The following is a 20739-nucleotide window of genomic DNA, read 5'->3' on the forward strand; positions in this document are numbered from 1 at the left end:
CAGTCTTTCAAAATTTAAACTAATATCAAATTGTTTGATTTTAGATGCTTTCAATTCGAAATGATTAATTATTAATTATATATGAAAAAAGTTTCTAAACACAATAATTAAAAATTGTTCAGTAATGAATGTTTAATTTGTTTATATTTATAATGTTAGGAAATAAAAATTTAGACACGCGAATGCACGCTGAGAGCGCGTACAATTACTGCTAGTATTTAATAATTAGATTATAACTTCACCTATAATTTATTTTCTTGAAGAAAACAATTCCCTTAATTATTTTTCAGGTTTAAGTAGCATTGAATCAAAAATTCTCTCCATCTCAAAATGCCAAGTACATATTTGTACGCAATCAACAATGAAGGACGAGTCTTTGGTTTGTCCACAAGTGGGAACATGTGGAGAGAATTTATGTACCTGGGCCTAGAGTTTAAACAATTATCAGCAGTTCCACATTTTATGTGGGCTATCGGGGGAGATCGACAAGTTTACGTTCATGTCCATGGATTAGATTTTCCCATAAGAATCAAGGAAGAAACATACGAAAATGAGGTAGCCCTCAAAATTTTATCAAGTTTATTAGAGCTATGATAATATAAAATAAAACTGAGTAGAAGAATGATAGCAGAAAAATGAGATAATAAATCTAATCCAATTTAAAACATCGTCTATTTCTTTTTCAGCGCTGGTTGCCTTTGGAAGGTTTTAGCAGCCGATTATTGCCTACGGATCGGTTTAATTTTTCAAACCAGGATGGAACGGTTGATCGTAGTCGGGATAAAGTCAAACTTCCTTCCATGGCTTGGCAGTGGGAAGGAGATTGGCATATTGAAACAACTTTGGATGGCCAGCCTTTGGATCACGATGTAAATAAAAATTGGGTTCATTATTTATTTAAAAATGTAAATTTTGGGAAAAATAGTTTTAGAAATTAATTTTTATAAACCTAAACAATTTCAGACTTCACATTCAAAAATGCTCTCAAGCCTGGGGAAATAAAGTAATTTTTCATGAAAGTAGAGGAATATAATCTTGTAAATAAAATTAATGCAGATACAATATTGAACTCCATATGAAACGCTTAAAATTTCTATTGAGTTTTCAACAAAATAGTTGAAATTTTACTCAAACAAGATTTTATACGCAACAAGATAAATTTTCAAACCGAAAAGACGAATTTTTTAGATTACAGTTTAATTTTCAACCTGAAAAGTTCAATTTTCAACCAAAAAGTTCATATTCTACCAAAGAAGATTAATTTTCTATCTAAAAAGACGAATGTTCCATAAAACATTTGATTTTTGGACCGAAAATGATGACTTTAACAAAATAGTTGAATTTTCAACAAAATAATTAAATTTACAAAAAGCAGTTGATTTTAAACCAAATAGCGGAATTTCCAACCAAAAAAACAAAATAACAAAATACATGAACTTTGAATAAACTAATTCACTCTTTTACTAAAAAATATAAATTTTCAACTAAAAATTAAATGGTTAAATTTTCAGTTTAAGAAATTAATTTGTTTGGGGCTTTTTGCGACCCTGAGTAAAAATACCAGTCTTTGGTTTTCTGGCTTTAGGATTCATAAATGACGAAGAAAATTGAGACCTAAATCTTCTTCATCATTTACGAACACCAAAATCACAAAACCAATAACTAGTATAAGAAATTAATTTTTATTTTTAAAAAACTTATTTTTAACAGTAAAATTCAACAAAAAAGACAGATTTTTAAAAAAGATAGTTGAATCCTTAACCAAAAAGATGAATTTCTAACATAAAAGATCAATTTTCTAGTCAAAACGAGGAATTTTTAACAAAATAGATCAATTTTTAAACAAGAAGGTTTAAAATTTTCATGCAAAAAGTGAAATAGTTAATTTTTAGATAAAAAATTAATTTTCAACTAAAAAACATGATTTTTCAACAAAAAGATAAATTTTTTACCGATAAAAATGAATTTTCAACAAAGCACAATAATTTTCTAACAAATAGATGAATTTATAAGCCAAAAAGACGATTTTTCTACAAAACAATTGAATTTTCAACCCGAAAATATGAATTTTCAATAAAATGGTTATTTTTTAATCCAATAGTTGAATTATCTGCCAAATTCTAAAATTTTCAAGGATTCATAAGAAAAAAATTATTAATTCTCATAAAAACACATATATTTTAAATCAAATGATGGAATTTTTAACCTAGAATATTTGTTTTCTCTCAGCAACAAAACGAATTTTTAACGAAATACATACATTTTTGGCCAAATACTTCAATTTTCTTCCAAAAAGATTAATTTTCTACCATGAAAAGGAATTTTCAAAAATAAAATACATGAATTTTTAACCAAATACTTGAATTTTCAACTAGAAAAGATCAATTTTCAATTTTTTTAAATATGCATTTTTATTAAAAAATGGAACAGTTACACTTTCAGTTGAAATAAATTAATTCTCACAAAAAAACGAACTTTAAACAAAATAGTTACACTTTCAACTGAAGAGATGAATTTTTGACTGAAATGATGAATTAAAAAAAAATTTGAATTTTTAACCAAATATTTAAATCTTTGACCGAAACAGATTGATTTTTAACTAAACATTTGCATTTTTTACAACAAAAAACTTGAAATTTTCGCTAAAAAAGATGAATTTCTAAATCAAAAGATCAATAAAAGAGTTAATTTACTGCCGAATAGTTTACCAAAATCCTAACCAAAAAACATGCATTTTAAACAACAAAATTAATTTTCTGCTAAAAACACGAATTTTCGATTAAATACATGAATTTTTCACCAAATAGTTGAACTGTCAACTACAAAAGATCAATTTTTGATAAAAATATCAATTTTCATTAAAAAATGGAAAAGTTACACTAATTTCGAAGAAAATAGTTAAATGTTCAACTGAAGGGACGAATTTGCAACTAAACTGATAAATCTTCAACAACAACAGAATATTCTTTAACAAATTAGTTTAATTAAAAATATATAATTGTCAACAAAAAATGCAATAGTTTATATTTTAACTAAAAATATTTTAATATAAATAAAACATAGTTGAGTTCAACCAAAGAATTTAAATTTTTAAAAAATGGTGAAATTAAAAAAAAATGAATGAAGTTTTCAAGCAAATAGTAAAATCTGTAACCAAACAAGATTCATTCTCAACCAAAAATATAGTAGTAGAATTTTCAGCCATAAATAATTAACTTATAGTCAAAAATATTTGGATTTTTATATTGGACTCTATTAATTTAGGGTCGCATTTAAGCGAAAAAAACGAGAAAAGGGGGAGGTTTGTTGAAAAAGAGGGAAAACAAGAGAAATTCTTTAAAAAAAAGGGTTACAGAGAGTAATATGGGAAAGAGTGTGAAGTCTCCATTTTTGAAATGGCAGTCTGTATTAAATCAGAAATAAATTACTATAGTATCTTCTCTTTGTATTGTATATAAAGGGTTGGACCTACGCAATTGATTTCCCAGCCGTTTATAGTACGAAGAAAAATTGGAAGTCTTGTGTAAGAAGGCGAAAATGGGTTCGATATCGAAGATACAGCGCCATGAACTCTTGGTGTGCTATTGCGCCTCTTCACAAAGATGCTACGAAGGTTTTACATATTTGTATAATTTGCGTATTTTAAGTTTTCAAGATTTCAAAATTTTCAAAAGATTTGTATAAGTTTGAGAAGCTGAAAGTATTTTTTTAATCGAATATTTAATTTTAATAAAAAATTAACTATTTTTTAGGAACCTTTCATAGATGTTGCGATCGGTGGAAATCAGATTCCAGGAGGAAATTCTGGAGAATTGGTCGTTTGGGCAGTAACAGCCCATGGAAGGGTAAGGAATTAAATATTTTTATTCAATTGTCCCCATATTCTTTTCATTTTCCCTCCGGCTAATTAGGAATAATGAAAAGTAACCCCGATTTTCTATTAATTAAAACTAAATAAAAAGGTGTCTCCCTTTTTCTTGAGTTCTAAACTGATGAAAGAATTTTACATATTTTTAATTGATTTCTGTAGATGATTTTCTTTTACATAAAGAAATGCAGGTAGAACTTCAAATCAGAAGTCTGAAAATTTAATATTTTATTTTGAAAATGTTTTAAATCGAATAATATAAAATGAAAATTCCCATAATTAGAAAATTTTATGAATAAACATAGTATTTTATACAAAATTGAAAAAATAATCTTAAACGATTTAATTTCACGATCCTAATATAAAAAATCTTTAATTCGCTGAAAATTGAAACATTTATTGGGAATGGTGAAACTGCGATACACCACCTGGTGACAAAAATCCAAACTAGAAAGAATATGTATAATTTTAAAGATGCATTTTAATTTGTACATAAAAGTGTTTTAACTATTTTTGTTGTGGAGTTTAAAGTATTTATTGAATACTAAAAATAAGTCTTTATCGGAACCTAAGGGATTTAGATGAAATTTACATTATCTAAAGTAAAAAAATCTTTTTTTTCAGAAATATTTTTCTAAAAAACAAAGAAAAAACATTTATTGTTCTATTTATTGTGATTTTCAAAAGACAGTGAATTTATTTGTTGACTGGAATTTTTACAAATTTATAGAATATACGATAATAATGATTTGAAAAATTGAACTGTTCTTTAAGATTTGAAAAGTGAATAATAATTAATTTTAAAAGACTATTTGAAATCAGAGCTTCCAGTTTCTAACGTTAAAAATTGTGGAAACTATTTCAATTGGAAAGGCTTATTACTTAAACACATGTAAATGCCCGATTGAAACTTTATAATCTATTTAAAATTTTAAAATAACTTTAAAATAATATATTCATAATTAAAAGCTTTTATTAAATTTCATATATTATTTTAGTCTAAACTATTCAATTTTTAAATCATTCATTTTAAGCATTTGAATTAAGAGAAATAAGAATTACTTAATATTTAGAATTATATGACTGTTTATTTAAAATCAGTAATTGTAGTTAAATATTAAAAAATAAATTTTGAACGTCACATTTTAATTCTTCTATTTCAAACAAAATTTAATTTTCAAGTCAAATTTTTTAACTTCGATGTTTAAATAACAATTGAATACATATTATTTAAAAAAGAAATCAAGTTGAAGCAATATTTACAAGTTTAGAAAAAATTCAAATTAAATTAAAAATTTGTAACGATTTGAAATCATTTGAACAAAGTGTCTAAATTTACCGACAAAATCTGGCCGTTAGTAATGAAATTTCGGTGTAAATAGCTCACAGCCTAATTTAAAACAAAATATAGATTTCGGCACATTTCAAACACAAAATTTAAAAGCTTTTTAAAAATTTTGAATGGCTTCAGAAGATTAAAAAACATTTCGTATGAAAATTGAAAATTATTTTTATTTTGAAAAGATAACTTAGAGTGATGATTTAAAAAGATTAATAAAGATTTACAAAATTATAAAAAAATTAATGTGGAAGATTTTAAGGAAATTTGATTAATTTAGCAGAATTAAAAAAATACATGAAAAGTTGGATTCATTTTACAGGATGTTTAAAAGATCTGAAATAATTTCAAAAATAATAAAATATTTGAAAAAAATGTAAACAACATCCAGATGTTTCAAGAATTTCGAATAATATTTGGAAGCATTTTCACGATTTTTTAACCATTTAAAGTATAAATAATTTAACTTTTAATATAAGAAGTGTTCAGTTTATTAAAAAAATGTAATCGTTCAATTTTTAATGTTTCTGGCTTAAAATTGCTTTAAATGATATAATTTTGAATTTTTTAATTAATTCATTGATTCTTCAATTTAGACTTTAGAGCATTGACACAGTTAACGTGGATTCATATTTTTAGAACCGGATCTAAATCTTCGAACTTTACGATTTATACAAGTTAAAAAATTTATTTTGCAGTTTAAATGCATTTCGTTAAAAAATGCATTTGAATTAGATTTAAATATAAAAGTACTGAATTTAAGAACTTTTAAACTTCAATTTTAAAAGTTTGAAATTTGAGAGTTCTACTTTGAGTGCTTTCATTTGCAGCTCAGTTTTTATTAATTCCAATAGAAAAATTGTTAGCTTTAAAGTTCATTTTTTTAATTTCATCGCTACATACATTAATTAAAGTTTATTTAAACTTAAGTTCATTGAAACTTATACGAAATAGTGAAATAATTGTTGTTGTTTTTTAAGCCTATTTGACAAAAATATATTTTTTTACGTATAAGTTGGAAATTCAATCTATAACTATTTGTTTTTAATGAAGATTTATTTTTAGTATTTAATCATTGTTTTATATTTCACAAAACTATCGTAAAAACACTTTTATGCAAACATAATTTACATCTTTCAAATTGTATCTACTCTTTCTAACTTTAGTTTCCGACGCCAGGTAGCGAAATGGCAGTCCACCATTCCCAATTGCATTTTGAAATTTTTCAAAAAGTATCAAAAATCTTTTTTTTTTTATTAAGCAGTCTGACAGAAACGTTCAGTATATATGCTTCAAATATATTAAAAAACTAACCCCAAGAAATTTTTCGCTATACAAAAATTTAAACAAGAATTACAATATATACTAATGAGTTCTAGATTTTCTAAAATTTTCAAAAAATCTTAAAAACCAGGTTTTAACAGAATAATGTAAGCTTTTGTTTGAGACCAAAATATAAACAAAAACTCGTTTCTTTATATTTCAAAATTAAAACCTTTTGTCTTTATTTAAATTCGTTTTATCCATAAAATAATAAAACTACGAAAGTAATTTTTTTCAATCATATCGCATTAACTAGATTTCATTATTCATAAAATTATTTAACTCGTTTCAAAAAAACTTCTAGAACTCCTTATATTTGAAAATTGATATTATGGATTTTTAGATATTTTGTTTTTAATATTAGAAAATAAAAATCATTGTACGTAAACGCGCACTTGTATTTTATACAGACTCTTTTTTTTTATAAATATTTAGTTAATTTTGTGGTATTTTTGACTCCCTCACTCCGTCCCTCCCCTAGAAATGTAACAAAAATAGGAGAAAAATGGGAGAATAAAATCTTTCAACTAATATGTGAATACAATATTGGATTCAATATGAAACATTTTAGCTTTGTAAGATTTCAAAATTTTCTACCAAAGAGATTAATTTTCAACCAAAAACGATGACTTTTCTATCATAAAAGATGAATTTTCCATTAAAAAGGACGAATTTTTAACAAAACTGTTGATTTTTCGACCAAAAAAGACGACTTTATCAAAAGGGTTAATTTTTCAATCTAAAAAAATGCATTTTAAAGCAAATAGTCCAATCTTCCAATAAATAAGATTAAAATTCAACCAAAAATAGTTAAATTTTTAAGACAAAAAGACGAATTTTTAAAAGACAGTTGAAAGATGACTAATTTTTAACAAAATAGTTCAATTATAAACCAAAAAGATGTACTTTTAACCAAGAAAGATGAGTTTTCTACCAGAAGACGAATTTTGAACCAGTTAAATTAAATGAAAGCAAAATAAAATTTCAAACAAAATAGTTGACTTTTTAAACACAAGGATCAACAAACAAGATTAATTTTCAACTCAAAAGACGAATTTTTATCAAGTAGTTGAATTTTCAATCAAACAAAGTTCATTTTCAACGAAAAAATGACTTTTCTATCATAAAAGATAAATGTTCTAACAAAAGTCAAATTTCAACTAGTTGAATTAAACGAAAGATACGAGTTTTTAACAAAATAGTTAAAATTTTCATAAAAAAGTTGAATTTTTCAAAAAAATAAGTTAAATTTTTAACCAAAAAGATGGATTTTTCCTCCAAGACCTAATTACATATATCAAATTTGAGAAAATATATTCTTTAATGACAGAAATAAGTAAAAAGTCATTTTTCCTGAAAAAATATCCCATTTCCTCTTTTTTGAGCGCTTTTTGTGCTGTTATCTCTGAAGTAACCAACCATGCTTTGGTCAATCCTTACTATAATTTTGTTTCTTCAATTAGATAATGTTTAGAGTTGGAGTGAGTACAACATCGCCAGAAGGTTTAAGATGGAGTGCGATTAAATTGCAATCTGGTAACGAAGTGTGCCAAGTCAGTGTCGGTATTTCTGGATTAGTTTGGGCAATTTTGCATAATGGCAAGGCCATTGTTCGCACCGGCATTACGCGAGAAAATCCAATGGGTAAACATCTCAAATTACAGTTATTAAACCAATTCTAATATCCCGAAAAATCTGAAATTATATTTTATATTTTAGGAGATGAATGGGCGGAAGTGGAGCCACCACAGAATGATCGTCTGATTCAAATAAGTGTTGGATTAGATGCTGTATGGGCTGTAAGTCAAAATGGAAATGTCTGGTTCCGAAAAGGAATAAAAGGCGAGATGAGCGGAATTTGCGAACAACTCGCAACTGGAACCGGTTGGGTTGAAATGGCAAATAAAATGGCTTTGGTATCCGTTGCTCCGAATGATCAGGTAAGTTGGATATTACAGTTTTCATTTCGACTACTATACTACTTGACACATTTTTTTTAGCGATAACACTATGTTTCTACTATTAACGAAAAAAATATGAAACTATTTTCTCACAATTGTCCCCCAATATCACTATTTCTTTACTTATCCTTGAGAAATATTGAACTTCTTCGCTAAAACTGGAAAATTGCCTCAATGGTCGATTAGGGGCCGTACATAAGTTACCTAGTTTTTTTTTCTGAAATTTTTAATTTTTGACCAATCAGTTGAATTTTCAACAAAATAGTTAAATTTGCATTTAAAAAAAAAATTAATTTTTAACTAAGATAAAAAAAATCAAAGTTCTAACTAAAATTAGGAATCTTAATTATTTCTGGTACCTTAAAATATTAATGTAGTGAAGGCCTTTCTCGGAAAATAAAAAGGCCTCCACCACATTAATTTTCTCAAATTATGAATTTTCGACCGAAAAATTAACTTTCAAGAAATTATTTTTCTTTCAACCAATGTAGTTGAATTTTCAACCTAAGAACATGTATTCTTAACAACAAATGTAATAGTTGACATTTCAACTATAAAGATTAATACTTAAATAAAAAATCTTTAACGGGGCTCAAGCAACAAAAACGAATTTTCAAACAAATACATGAATCCTCAACTAAAACAGATTAATTTTCAACCAAACTGTTACATTTCTAATGAAAAAAATGATTTTTTACCAATCATATGAATTCTGAACAAAATGCATACAATTCTAACCAACTACTTGAATTTTCAACCAAGAATATTAATTTTTCTCTAAACAGACGAATTTTCGAAAGAAGACAATAAATTTTAAAAACTGATGAATTTTCGACAAAACAGTTTAATTTTGTGCCTAATTGTTGAATTTTCAACATAAAACTTAATTTTCGACTAATTATTTGAATTTTCAATGTAATCTTTGAGAAATGTAATAGTTGATATTTAAAAAATGTATATCATTCAAGTAAAAACAAAGTTGGGTTTAACGTGTTTAACAAACGAAATCGAATTTTCAACCAACTACTTGAGTCATCAACTAAAACGGATTAATTTTTAAACAGAAATTAGAATTTTAAATCAAAAACATGCATCTTCTACCAAAACAGATGAATTCTGAACAAAATACATACATTTTTAACCAATATTTGAATTTTTGACCAAGAAGATTAACTTGTTGCCAGAAAAGACGAATTTTCAACAAAATACTTGATTTTTAACCAAAAAATTGATTTTCAACTGAGCAGATTAATTTTCTACCATAAAAGAGGAATTTTCAAAAAATTACATAAATTTTTAATTAAGTATTTTGAACAATGGATGTGATACTAGTCAAAACTTTATTTGGTAATTTTTACTTTATATTTTTTCGTTTATAATTGTTTTTAATTTATTTTTTTAATTTTTAAACTAAAGAGATTATTTTTTAATCAAACATGGAGTAGTTGAATTTTTATTCAAGACATTTAATTTTCAATTAAAAAATAATAATTTTCGGCGAAACAGTTTAATTTCGAACCAAATTGTAAAATTCTCTAGGGAAAAAGACTATTTTTTATTTAAATATTTAAATTTTCGGTTTATAAATTTAATTTTTAACTAAGAAAAAAAAACGAATTTTAAACTAAAATTATAAATATTCAACCAAAAAAATTAATTTTTAAGAAATTAGTTCAAAATTCAACCAAGTAGTTGAATTTTCGACCTATAAATATGTATGAATTTTGAACGAAAAATATAATAATTGATAATTCAACAACAAAGATTTTATAATTTAAAATAAAAACATTTGAGTTTAACGGGTTTAACCAACAAAACGAAAATTTTACAGTTCAATTTTTAAAGTTAAATCAAAATTTAACTAAACAAGTTAATTTTCAAACGAAATAGATTAATTTTTAACCGGAGAATTACATTTTTAACAAAAAAGGTGAGATTTCTATCGGATTTATGTGGAAAATGAGAAAAAAAGGAAAATAGGGAAAAGACATTTTAAGTAAACATTAAAGTTAATTTTTAAAACTTTTAAAATACATATTAGGTTAAAAAAGTGGATATTTTGCTCACAAATAAAGAAAATTTTTCATTTTTTATGATTTAAATATAACTTTAAGACCTAAATATACTTATTTTCTCTGAATTAAACATTTTCAGGGAGGCTACTGGATCGGGAAACCGGGAATTGTTTTAAAAACAAATTTGAGGAAGAAAAGTCTATCTAATCACTTGAAATATCGCAAATTTTATGTCATTTGATATAATACAACAAAAATAAGTTCGAATACAAATTTTTGTTGAATGTTACGTTCAGTTGTTAATTTTTTCAATTGATTTGAAATCATTAAGTTTACAATGCGGAATTATAAAATATTTTTATATAAAAATTTGCCATTTTAAAACTTCGTTTATAAACGTACTTTTTCAATTTGAAGAATTTAAAATGCAGTTCTGAAGACTTAAACAATTAAAAATGAAAAACGTTTCACATTGAATTTATTTTATTTATAACAAATCAATTTGATAATCAATAATTACAAATTTATCACTTATTTCCAGAACTGAACTTAATTTTCAATTAATTAACTTAATTAAATTGTGCAATTATGAATCATATTCAAACTTTGAACGTTAAAATTTTAATTGTTCCATTCAATTTTTAAAAATTTTTAAGTAAAAGTGTTGAATTGTGAACAACTAAACAATTATTAATTCAAAACGACTTAAAATAAAACTAATTTAACTTTTAATTTAAAAAGAGTTCAGTTTACAAAAATTAAAAAGGTATTGATTAAGAGTTTTGCAAATGAACGAAATTTATTTGAAAATTGTTTAATTACAAATGGTTGAATGCTTTAATATAATGCTTGTAAATTATTGAGCGTTTAAATTTAAAAAATCGGAATTAAAATTTTTTTAAGCTTCAGATGTTAAATGTTTACATTTCAAAAGCTTAAACTTGAAATGTAAAATATTTTCAGTGCTCAAACTAGAACTATTTTTAATTTGAGTTAAGAAACATTGAAACGTGTAGTTTCAAATTTCCATTCAAAGTATTAAATATATTTAGCACAAAATGACAAATCATTGAAACAAATATTAAATTATATTTATAAATAACATTATTTCATTATTAATGGTCGAATTTTCATAAAATAAAATATTCTTGATTACTGGCAGAAATAATTGAAGAATCATTTAAAATGATTGAAAAACAATAAAATTTCTTATAAAAATATTGTTTCTTCTTTTATACATGTAAAAATAAATGCCTAATCTTGTCCCTACTTTCCCCTCTTTTTTAGTTCCTTTTGCGCTCTGATCCTTGAAAAATTGTAAGCAATTTTTTTAAATGCATTTTCAAAGGTCTGGGCGATTGGAGCTGAAGATCGTTGTTTGTATTATCGCAGTGGAATTACACGTTCGGAATTAACAGGAAAAAAATGGAAAATGCTTAATGTGCCTCTTCAATTGAGCAGAGCGAGTAGTAATGCGAGTCTTACTTCGAGTAATAGGCACAGTATGTGTGGCACTCCTCAGCAACAGAGGCATCCAAGTTTTGGTTCTTTGGTAAGTAATTCTCGTAAATTTGTTGTTGTGAGAAGTATTTTAAAATAATAGGATCATCGAAAAATTATGTTACCAATTTTGGGATATTTTTACCTCCCCCCATTCGTTGACAGCCGTTGCCCCCCCCCCCCCCTCCCTGAAAGTAACGTAGCGATTTTCAGATTAAGTGTTGAAATGTGCCTAATTGAATTTTATTTGACTGTTAATCCGGGTATTATCGAATTTTTAAACTAAGAAAGGTTCTGACCAAAAATTGAAAAACTAAGCTTTTAAATTAAAAAATATTACTTTGAAATTAAAAAAAAAAACGACATTTTGAAAAAAGTAATTTTTTAACGAAAAAAAAAGGAATTTTCAACTAAACAGTTCCATTTCGAATGAAAGAGATGAATTTTTAACTAAATTTTGAATTGTCAACAGAAAAAAAGTTTTTTTTTTTAAGAATGTAGTTCAACTTTAAAACCTAGTTGTTAAATGTATAACAAAGAATATGGATTTTTAAACAAAATGATTAATTTGCCATAAAAAAAGACGAATTTTTAATAAAAATCCAAGAATTTTCAACCAAAATGTTGAAATTACAAAAGTAAAGAATTTTAAAAAATGGTTAAGAAGTGTAGTTCAACTTATAAACCTAGTTGTTAAATTTCTAATCAAAAATATTATTGTTCTTCCGAAAAAAACGAATTTTTAACAAAATTGAAGTATTCTCAACCAAAAAATTCAACTTTCATCTAGAAAAGATGAATTTTTAAATAAAATAAATAAATTTCAAGAATGCTCATCTAAAAAGTTGAATTTTTAAGAAAGAAAGAAATTTTTTTAAATAAAAAGATTCATTTTCTACCGAAAAAACGGATTTTTTACAATATTCAAGATTTCTCAACCAAAAAGTTGAATTTTCATTTAAAAAAGATGAATTTTTAAATAAAATAAATAAATTTCCAGAATTCTCATCCAAAAAGTTGAATTTTTGAGAAAGAAAGAAATTTTTATAATTTTTAAGGAATTGTTAAACTTTAAAATCTAGTTGTTAAATTTTTATCGAAAAAGTAGAATTTTTAAATAAAAAGATTCATTTTCTACCCAAAAAAGTGGATTTTTGACAATATTCAAGAATTCTCAACCAAAAAGTTGAAATTTCAAGAAATGAAGAATGTAAAAAAATGTTAAAAAGTGTAGTTTAACTCAGAAACCTAGTTGTTAAATTTCCAACCAGAAATATTAATTTTTAAATAAAAAGATTCATTTTCTACCGAACAAAACGAATTTTTGACAACATTCAAGAATTCTCAACCAAAAAGTTGAATTTTCAACTGAGAAAGATGAATTCTTAAACAAAAAAATTTATTTATGACAAAAAATACGAAATTTTAACAACATTTAAGAATTCTGAACCAAAAAGTTGAATTTTCAATTAAAAAAGAATTTTCTACCAAAAACATTCTTAGTAACTTAGTTTATGGACGATCCTTAACATAAAAGCTTTTTTCCTAAAATAAGTATAAAAATAATATTAAGCGAGATGAAGACGATTTAAAATTTCAATGTTTTTAAATCTAATGATAAATATTTGATTTAAGTCATGACCCGTTCCTACAGAAAATTTTTTCTTTACAGAATATACTTTGCTTTAAAATAAATAGTATGTAATTACTTTTTTCTGACAAAATTCTCAAAAAGTTGTACAGAAAAATATTATGTCCAATATATTTTATGCACAAAATATATTCCAGGCAAAATAATAAAAACATAAATTGAAATATTTTTGCACAAAGTAGACTGGTTTTGTTACTATATGCGTACTTATTGCTAATATATCTATTAGTTTAATAATTTCTATTATTTCAATTTGAATTTATAGTTTTAAATTCTATAACAGTTTCATTTTTGAGGTCTTAGGATATATTTTGTGCTTTACAAGCTTAACTTTAAAACAGAAATTAGTTTTAAGCTTTTTATATTTTGGAGGTTTAATATTAAAAATTTCACAATGCTGTAGTTTCAAGCTTAAATTTTAAAAGTTTCAGGACAAGTCGTTTATTAAATCTTTCAAAATTAAAAAATTTCCTGATAGTCAGCTTAAAATTGAGTAATTTTAGATTTATATATTCTAAATTGTTCGATTTCAATTTAAAACTTACACAATTACCTGGCTTTTCAAATTCTTCGAAATCGTAAGATATCGGTTCTCTCTGATATCAAATTGAAAAACAATACAAAATTTTGGAACAAGGCATTGATAGTTAATTTTTTTTTTGCATTTTCAATGTAATATTTTTAAATTGTCCGATATTTAGTAAAAGATTTAGAAAATAATAATAATTTAAAACTTAAAAATTTCCAGAATGAATGATAATTATAAATGAAATTTTGAAAATTAAACAGTTAAAAATTGTATTATTATGTAAAATTAAAAAAGGCGAACATTACACTACCTGAAATTTTTTTCATTTTGAACGGTGTACATGGTGATGAATTTATTTTTATATCTTAGAAAAAACTGTCTAATAAATTTTAATATTCATTAATAATTTTTTTGAGTGATAGCAATCTAAAATTCTAGAATTTCCGATGTTTGGATTTCGAAACATTTAGTTTGCAATTTCAAATTGTCAAATTGGGATTGTTATGGATTGAAAATGATTTGAATTCACATGTTATTAATTTGAAATTATTTCATTTTGAATGCTTTTAATTAGAAATAATACTATTTTAATTCCTTTTAGTTTTAAACGATTCAATTTTCAAAATTGTAATCTGAAAATATTACATTTTTAATGCTTTAAATTATTCGTCTTTTCCAAATTTCAATCTGAATTTATTCAGTTTCGAGATTCTTTAATTCAAAATAAAATTATTCAATTTTGAACGATTTGAATTATAAATGATAGAAATGATATCGTGAGAGCTTTCGATAAAAAGCTTTTCAATTTCAAACACTTCTAATTTAAAATTATTCATTTTTATATGCATCCATTTGGAAATCATGCAAGTTCAATTCCCTTTCATTCCATTCGAAATAATGGTACGACTTAATCTAAAAATGTTTGATTTGGAACGATTTGAATTAAAAATTGTTCAATTTTTTTTCAATTTTTCATTTAAAATTATTAATTATGAAATATTATTTCTAATTTTAAAAAAAATTTTTTGTATAGGAATAGTATTGGAAATAGACCTTTTGTGTACGATGTTTTGAGAATATTTTCAGAATAAATGAAATAATTTTCAGAATAAATGAAAGTAAATTTTCTACTGGAGAACCGATTTGATGAAAAGTTTTTTTTTACAAAGTTTTTTATCTCTATGGTGAAACGGCAATTTGCGACTTTTGTTCATAAAAATTGATATTAACAATACCTATTATGTATGCTTGATAAAGCTTGAAGTTTAAAACTCTCTTTAAAGACAATTGTGAATCAGTTCTGGTTCAATAGTGCGTGCAGATGCAATAACTCTGGGCAATAATAAGTTTATCTCAGGATTTTTTTAAAGTTAAAAATTCATAAAGCTAAAATCGTAAATTTTGTCACTTTATTTGATCCGGCCCAGTCTGCAGTGTGACCCTAGTTTAATGAATTAGAAATAAAAATAAAAAAGTTGAAGTAATTATGAATTGTAGCAAAATCGTCCTTTGAGTACGAGCGACACTTCCGCATTAATGAGAGACTGGGAAGAACAATCAAGATCCGCTCCGAATGCTTCATCTTTGAAAATGTGGCAAAAATCGAACAATGTCAATCCCACAAATTTAGAATTAAAGCAATCTTCTTTTCAAGAAATGTACCGAAATGAAGAGAGCAAACGGTAAATATTTGAACTCTTTTTAGATATTTGATTTTTTATTTCAACCAGAATTTTGAAAGGAATTTTTTTTTAAATTCTTGAAATTTAGGTCTGCAGGTTCGATAGACGCGAAGGATTTAACGCAAGCGAGTGTAGCAAATATTGCAATATCGAACGAGTCTTTGGCTAAAGGCGGCGAGTCAATTGTCGTTTCCGGAAAAGGAATGGGCAGTACTATCAAGGTTTGCATAGAATAAATTACATGCTACAGGTCAAGGAATTTAATACTGTTCAAGGCTTTTTTCGGCCCACCCCCTCGGATTCAGCGACCCCAAAAACATATAATAAACGTGGTCTGATCCCCGGAATCGACAAAAAAATGTTATGAGTTTTTTGAGGTCATGTCAGAACCCTGACGTGCTGGGGAGTTTTGGACCTCGGTTTCAGATTCAGCGACCCCAAAAACATATAGTCAACGTGGTCTGCCCTCCAGACCCGCAAAAAGATTTTTTTTGTGTGGCTGTGTAATTAAATAAACATGGAACCTTCATTGAAATTAGATTGATAAAAGAAAATGTGTTAATAACAAGTAAATGTTAAAAACGTATTATTTTCTTATTTTGTAATATTTTTGAATTAGAATTCAATTTGTGGTAAAAAATTGAATTAATTGGTTTAAAATGTTATTATTTTCTTGAAAATTCAACAATTGTATTAAAAATTAATTCTGAAAAGTCATATTTTTGGATTGTAAGTTAGCTTTCTGATTGAAAATTCATATTTTCGGTTCGAAAATCGAACTGTTCTATAGAAAACTCGTCTTTTTGACATAAAAAATAAAAATTCAACATTTTGGGGAACAGTTTTCTTCTTTGTTGACTGAAAAATTTTTCATGGTTCAAAATTCAACTCTTTTGTAGAAAAATCAAATTTTCCATTTAAAAATGCATCATTTCTGATGACTTTTCAAATGTTATGTTAGAAATTCGTTTTTTTTTTATTGAATTTAACTGTTTTTGGTTTAAAATAAAAATATTTTTTTTGTTGAATATCATTTATACATTCTTCCTTGGAAATTTACCTTCTTTTTTTAAATTCCACTACTTAATTAAAAGTGGAAATACTTTTTTCAAAATTCACTTTTTGTTTTCTAATTCATCATTTTGATTAAAAAAAAATTTGTTCTATATTTTAATATATTGTTGAAATATATTTTTTTTGTTGAAAATTAATTTTTTCCGAAACATTTAACTATTCCATTTTTGTTCGAAAATTTATTTATTTGTGATTAATTTTTTTGTTGGCAAAAATTAATTTTTCCAACTTAAAATGTAACTATTAATTTTGTTGGTGGAATATTCATTATTTTAGTTATAGAAATTCATTTATTTAGTGAAAAAATGTAACTATTATTTTTGAAAGTTTCCTTTTTTTGGTTTTGGTTGTCAACTTTTTCCTTAAAAGTTCATATTTTATCTGAACTATTTTATATATAATCTTAACTATTTTGAAAAATTCACGTTTGGAATTGAAATTTAACATCCTTTTTCAAAATTAACTGTTTTTGTTAAAAATTCATATTTTTGGGTATAAATTCCAACTATTTTGTAGAAAAATCACTTTTGGCTTTAAAATTTTTTTATTTCGCTCGAAATTTATTTTTGGTTAAAAATTAATATTTTTGGGTATAAATCTCGACTATTTGGTGGAAAAAAGGTTTTTGGCTTGAAAATGCAACATTTTGAATGACATTTTTTTCTTTATTAACTGAAATATCTTTCGTGGTTGAAAATTAATTTATTTTTTTGAGAAATCCTAATCTTTGTTTGAAAATTAATCTATTTTGGTAGAGGATTCAAAAACTAAATTATCGACAATTCTTACTTTTTGTTTAAATTCAACTGTTTTTGATCGGAAATTAATTTTTTGTCATTTTTTTTTTTTTGAGATTCATCCCTGGTTGAAAATTTAACTATTTTTATTGAAAATGCCCTTTTATGGGCTGAAAATTAATTGTTTTTACCGAGAATTTAGCTATTCCATTTTGGTTCAAAATTTATCTTTTGGAGTTGAAAACTCAAGTATTTTGTTGAAAATTCAGAAATTAATTGTACATTTGTCTTTTGGTAGAAAATTAATCTTCTTGGTTGAAAATTCATCTCTTTGGTTGAAAATTTAAACACTTTTTTGAAAATTCATTTTTTTTATTTGGTGCAACATTTTTTTTTTTGTTAACTTAAAGTTTCTCATTTATAGTAGACATTTTTTTACGTAAGATCTTTCAAATACCTTATAAAATGTTATGACCGTTGTTACTAAAAGACTTAAATATAAATTTAGAAACAAACACTTTTTTAATTTACATTATGGATTTCCCAGATGAGAGATTGTTTTTTACCTAAATGAGAAGTTGATTACGGTCAGGGAAAAGTCAGAGACTTTCGAAATTGTAATTCTGTAGCAACCCTGAAGTCAGAATTGGCGTATTTGAATTATTGATATGATTAGATTTTTCTATTGTCGAATAAAATGCCATTTTATAGGTGAATCCAGCAGCCTGGAGTCCTGTACATTCTGTCGGATCAATGGTGGGTGTCGAAGCTCATCCCGAAACAGATGGAAGTATTTTCGATCCGGATTTAACCGGAGATTCGGGAGTTTATGGAGAGGATGAAAGTACAGCTGCAATGTACTGGGCAGAATGCGATGTCCTCTGGTATAAAGTAGAAGCTGGCGCTTGTTCCATTGATATCAGCAATCCCCCTAAATGGTAAGAAAATATTTTTATGATTTATTATTTTTAAAGATTCCATTGAGTAGAATCAGCCTCCTGTCACCGAGAGTTGAAAATTACCCATGTGTTGAAAACGGCCATGCGGCGGCGGTAGTAGTAACTTTGTTCTACTGGTTTTGACTGTTATATGTTTTTTATCATGTAGAGCCGTTACAAACTCGTAAAAGTGTATCAAGAAAACGGTTTATTTATATAATTATTGTGAAAATGGCACAGTAGATTTTTCTAATAGTTTTTTTCTTTTTTTTATCGAATCATTTCCATTAATTATCGCTTCGGTATGAAAATCAGGTTATAAAAGTGAACTCGAAGACCCCGAATAAAAAAGTTGGAAGCTTTTTAATAATTTATGAAAGATCTCAGAAGAAATAATTTCGGTTTTACTTTAAAAGAATAATTTTAAGTTTTAAAGATATTAAAATATAAGTTAAAAGAATATGGAAGACGTTGAGACCATTTTTTGTTGTTAATTTTTCAAGATTTACCAATTTTTTAGGTAAACTGAATTTTGTCAGGGTGTCAAAAAAAGTTGTTAAAATTCATGGGAAATTTTTAAAAAGGGTTAGAAAGATTTTAAAACAAAATTTTGCCGTATTAAATAATTTTAGAAAAAATTTGGGTAAATTTGAGAGATTCAAAAGTTTTGAAACGATTAAAAAATAATTAAAATTTGTAAAGTTTTTTTTCTAAATTTGGTAAAGTTTCACGAAAATGAAAGATATTTTTCAGGTTCCTAGGAAAAATTAAAATAATATTTTATTTCGAAAAATTAATTTTAGGAAATTATTTAAAAAGATTTTAAAAGATTTCAAAAATGGTCACAGAAGAAGCTGAAAGATCTTAGACAATTTTTAAATATTTGCAGAATAAATAAAAAATGCAGAAAAAATTTGAATAATTATTAGAATTTAGAAGGCTTAGAAGGCCTGACAAAATAAATAAAAAAGAATTTCCCTTATATTCGTGTGAAACTTTTAAATAATTTTTTATTTTGAACAATGAACTATAAGAGAAAATTTAAAAAGGTTTTTTAAACATAACAAACAGTTTTTCTCAAATTTCTAAAAACAGTTTAGAAGATTTTACAGCAAAATGTTTCAATTTGGTAAGATTCCAAAATAAAAACAAATATTTGAAAACTCTGAAACATTTTCGGAAATTTATCAAATATTTCTTGATTCCTTCCTAACTGCTAAAAGTTCTAAACATCTTTTAAAAAGACTGGAATTTCCCATAATATTTTGTAAAATCCTATGTAATAAAACAAGTTCTTAAAACTTTTCTAGGTTCTTTTCTGACACCCCTGAAATATTTAAAAATCTTATAATTTTTCTCAATTCTCAGAATTTAATTTCAACATGGATTTATTATAGCTCTTCGAAAAATAATTTTCGATTAATTTAATACCGATTTAATACAAATGTTAAAATATTTTAGCTTCGTTACAAAGTCTAATTGATTAAAAAATATCACTCGGCTTCTGATTGAAGAAATAATCTCGATTTTTTTTTCGTCAAATAGGAAAATCCAAGTTTTAAAAATAGTTTTTCTCCCGATATTTGCAACATAAAAATGATTGCCAACCATTACCGTCAGGAATAGGTTCCTCAAACTTTGACGGAAAAAAGTCTGCAGGGAAGTTTCGCGGATGGAAAACTTGCAGTGGCAAAAGTTTTTGCTTGATGTTTAAGGAAAACTTTGACAAAATTGGAGCCATTTCAGCTTTGTGAATTTTGATCTTAACAAAAAATACAGAAAGAGACTCACTATCCGCTGGAATTATTGAAACTCAAAATTTCTCTTCACAATTAGATATAGAGTAGTACATTTTTTTCTTACATTTGCTCAGGGGCCATTAAAAAACCTGAGACAAAGTAGTTGAGTTTTTAACAAAAAAACAATGATTTTTCAACAAAAAAGGTATCAGTTGCATTTTTAACCAAAAAGATCGTCTTTATAAAAAACAGTTGAAACTTCAGCCAAATAGTTACATTTTCAAAAAAAAAGATGAATTTTCAACAAAATAGATACACTTTTTACCAAATAGTAGAATTTTTAACCAAAAAGATCAATTTCATAACAGAAAGAAAACTAATTT

The 20739-nt window shown here is 25.2% G+C and overlaps 1 protein-coding gene across 1 annotated transcript in view; it reads left to right on the top strand.

Annotated features, from left to right (window-relative positions):
- Positions 1-20739, top strand: part of LOC117178458 (tectonin beta-propeller repeat-containing protein) — a 54370-nt gene that overhangs the window by 2582 nt on the left and 31049 nt on the right. The window contains exons 2-11 of the mRNA XM_033369885.1: positions 291-555; positions 687-869; positions 3461-3613; positions 3753-3845; positions 7994-8174; positions 8250-8470; positions 11855-12058; positions 15684-15868; positions 15957-16089; positions 18391-18617. Of these exons, the coding sequence (XP_033225776.1) occupies positions 331-555; positions 687-869; positions 3461-3613; positions 3753-3845; positions 7994-8174; positions 8250-8470; positions 11855-12058; positions 15684-15868; positions 15957-16089; positions 18391-18617 (1805 nt within the window). The 5' untranslated portion in view covers positions 291-330. The remainder of the gene's footprint in view (positions 1-290; positions 556-686; positions 870-3460; positions 3614-3752; positions 3846-7993; positions 8175-8249; positions 8471-11854; positions 12059-15683; positions 15869-15956; positions 16090-18390; positions 18618-20739) is intronic.

This window comes from Belonocnema kinseyi, chromosome 8 (assembly GCF_010883055.1).
Source record: "Belonocnema kinseyi isolate 2016_QV_RU_SX_M_011 chromosome 8, B_treatae_v1, whole genome shotgun sequence".
Taxonomy (NCBI): domain Eukaryota; kingdom Metazoa; phylum Arthropoda; class Insecta; order Hymenoptera; family Cynipidae; genus Belonocnema; species Belonocnema kinseyi.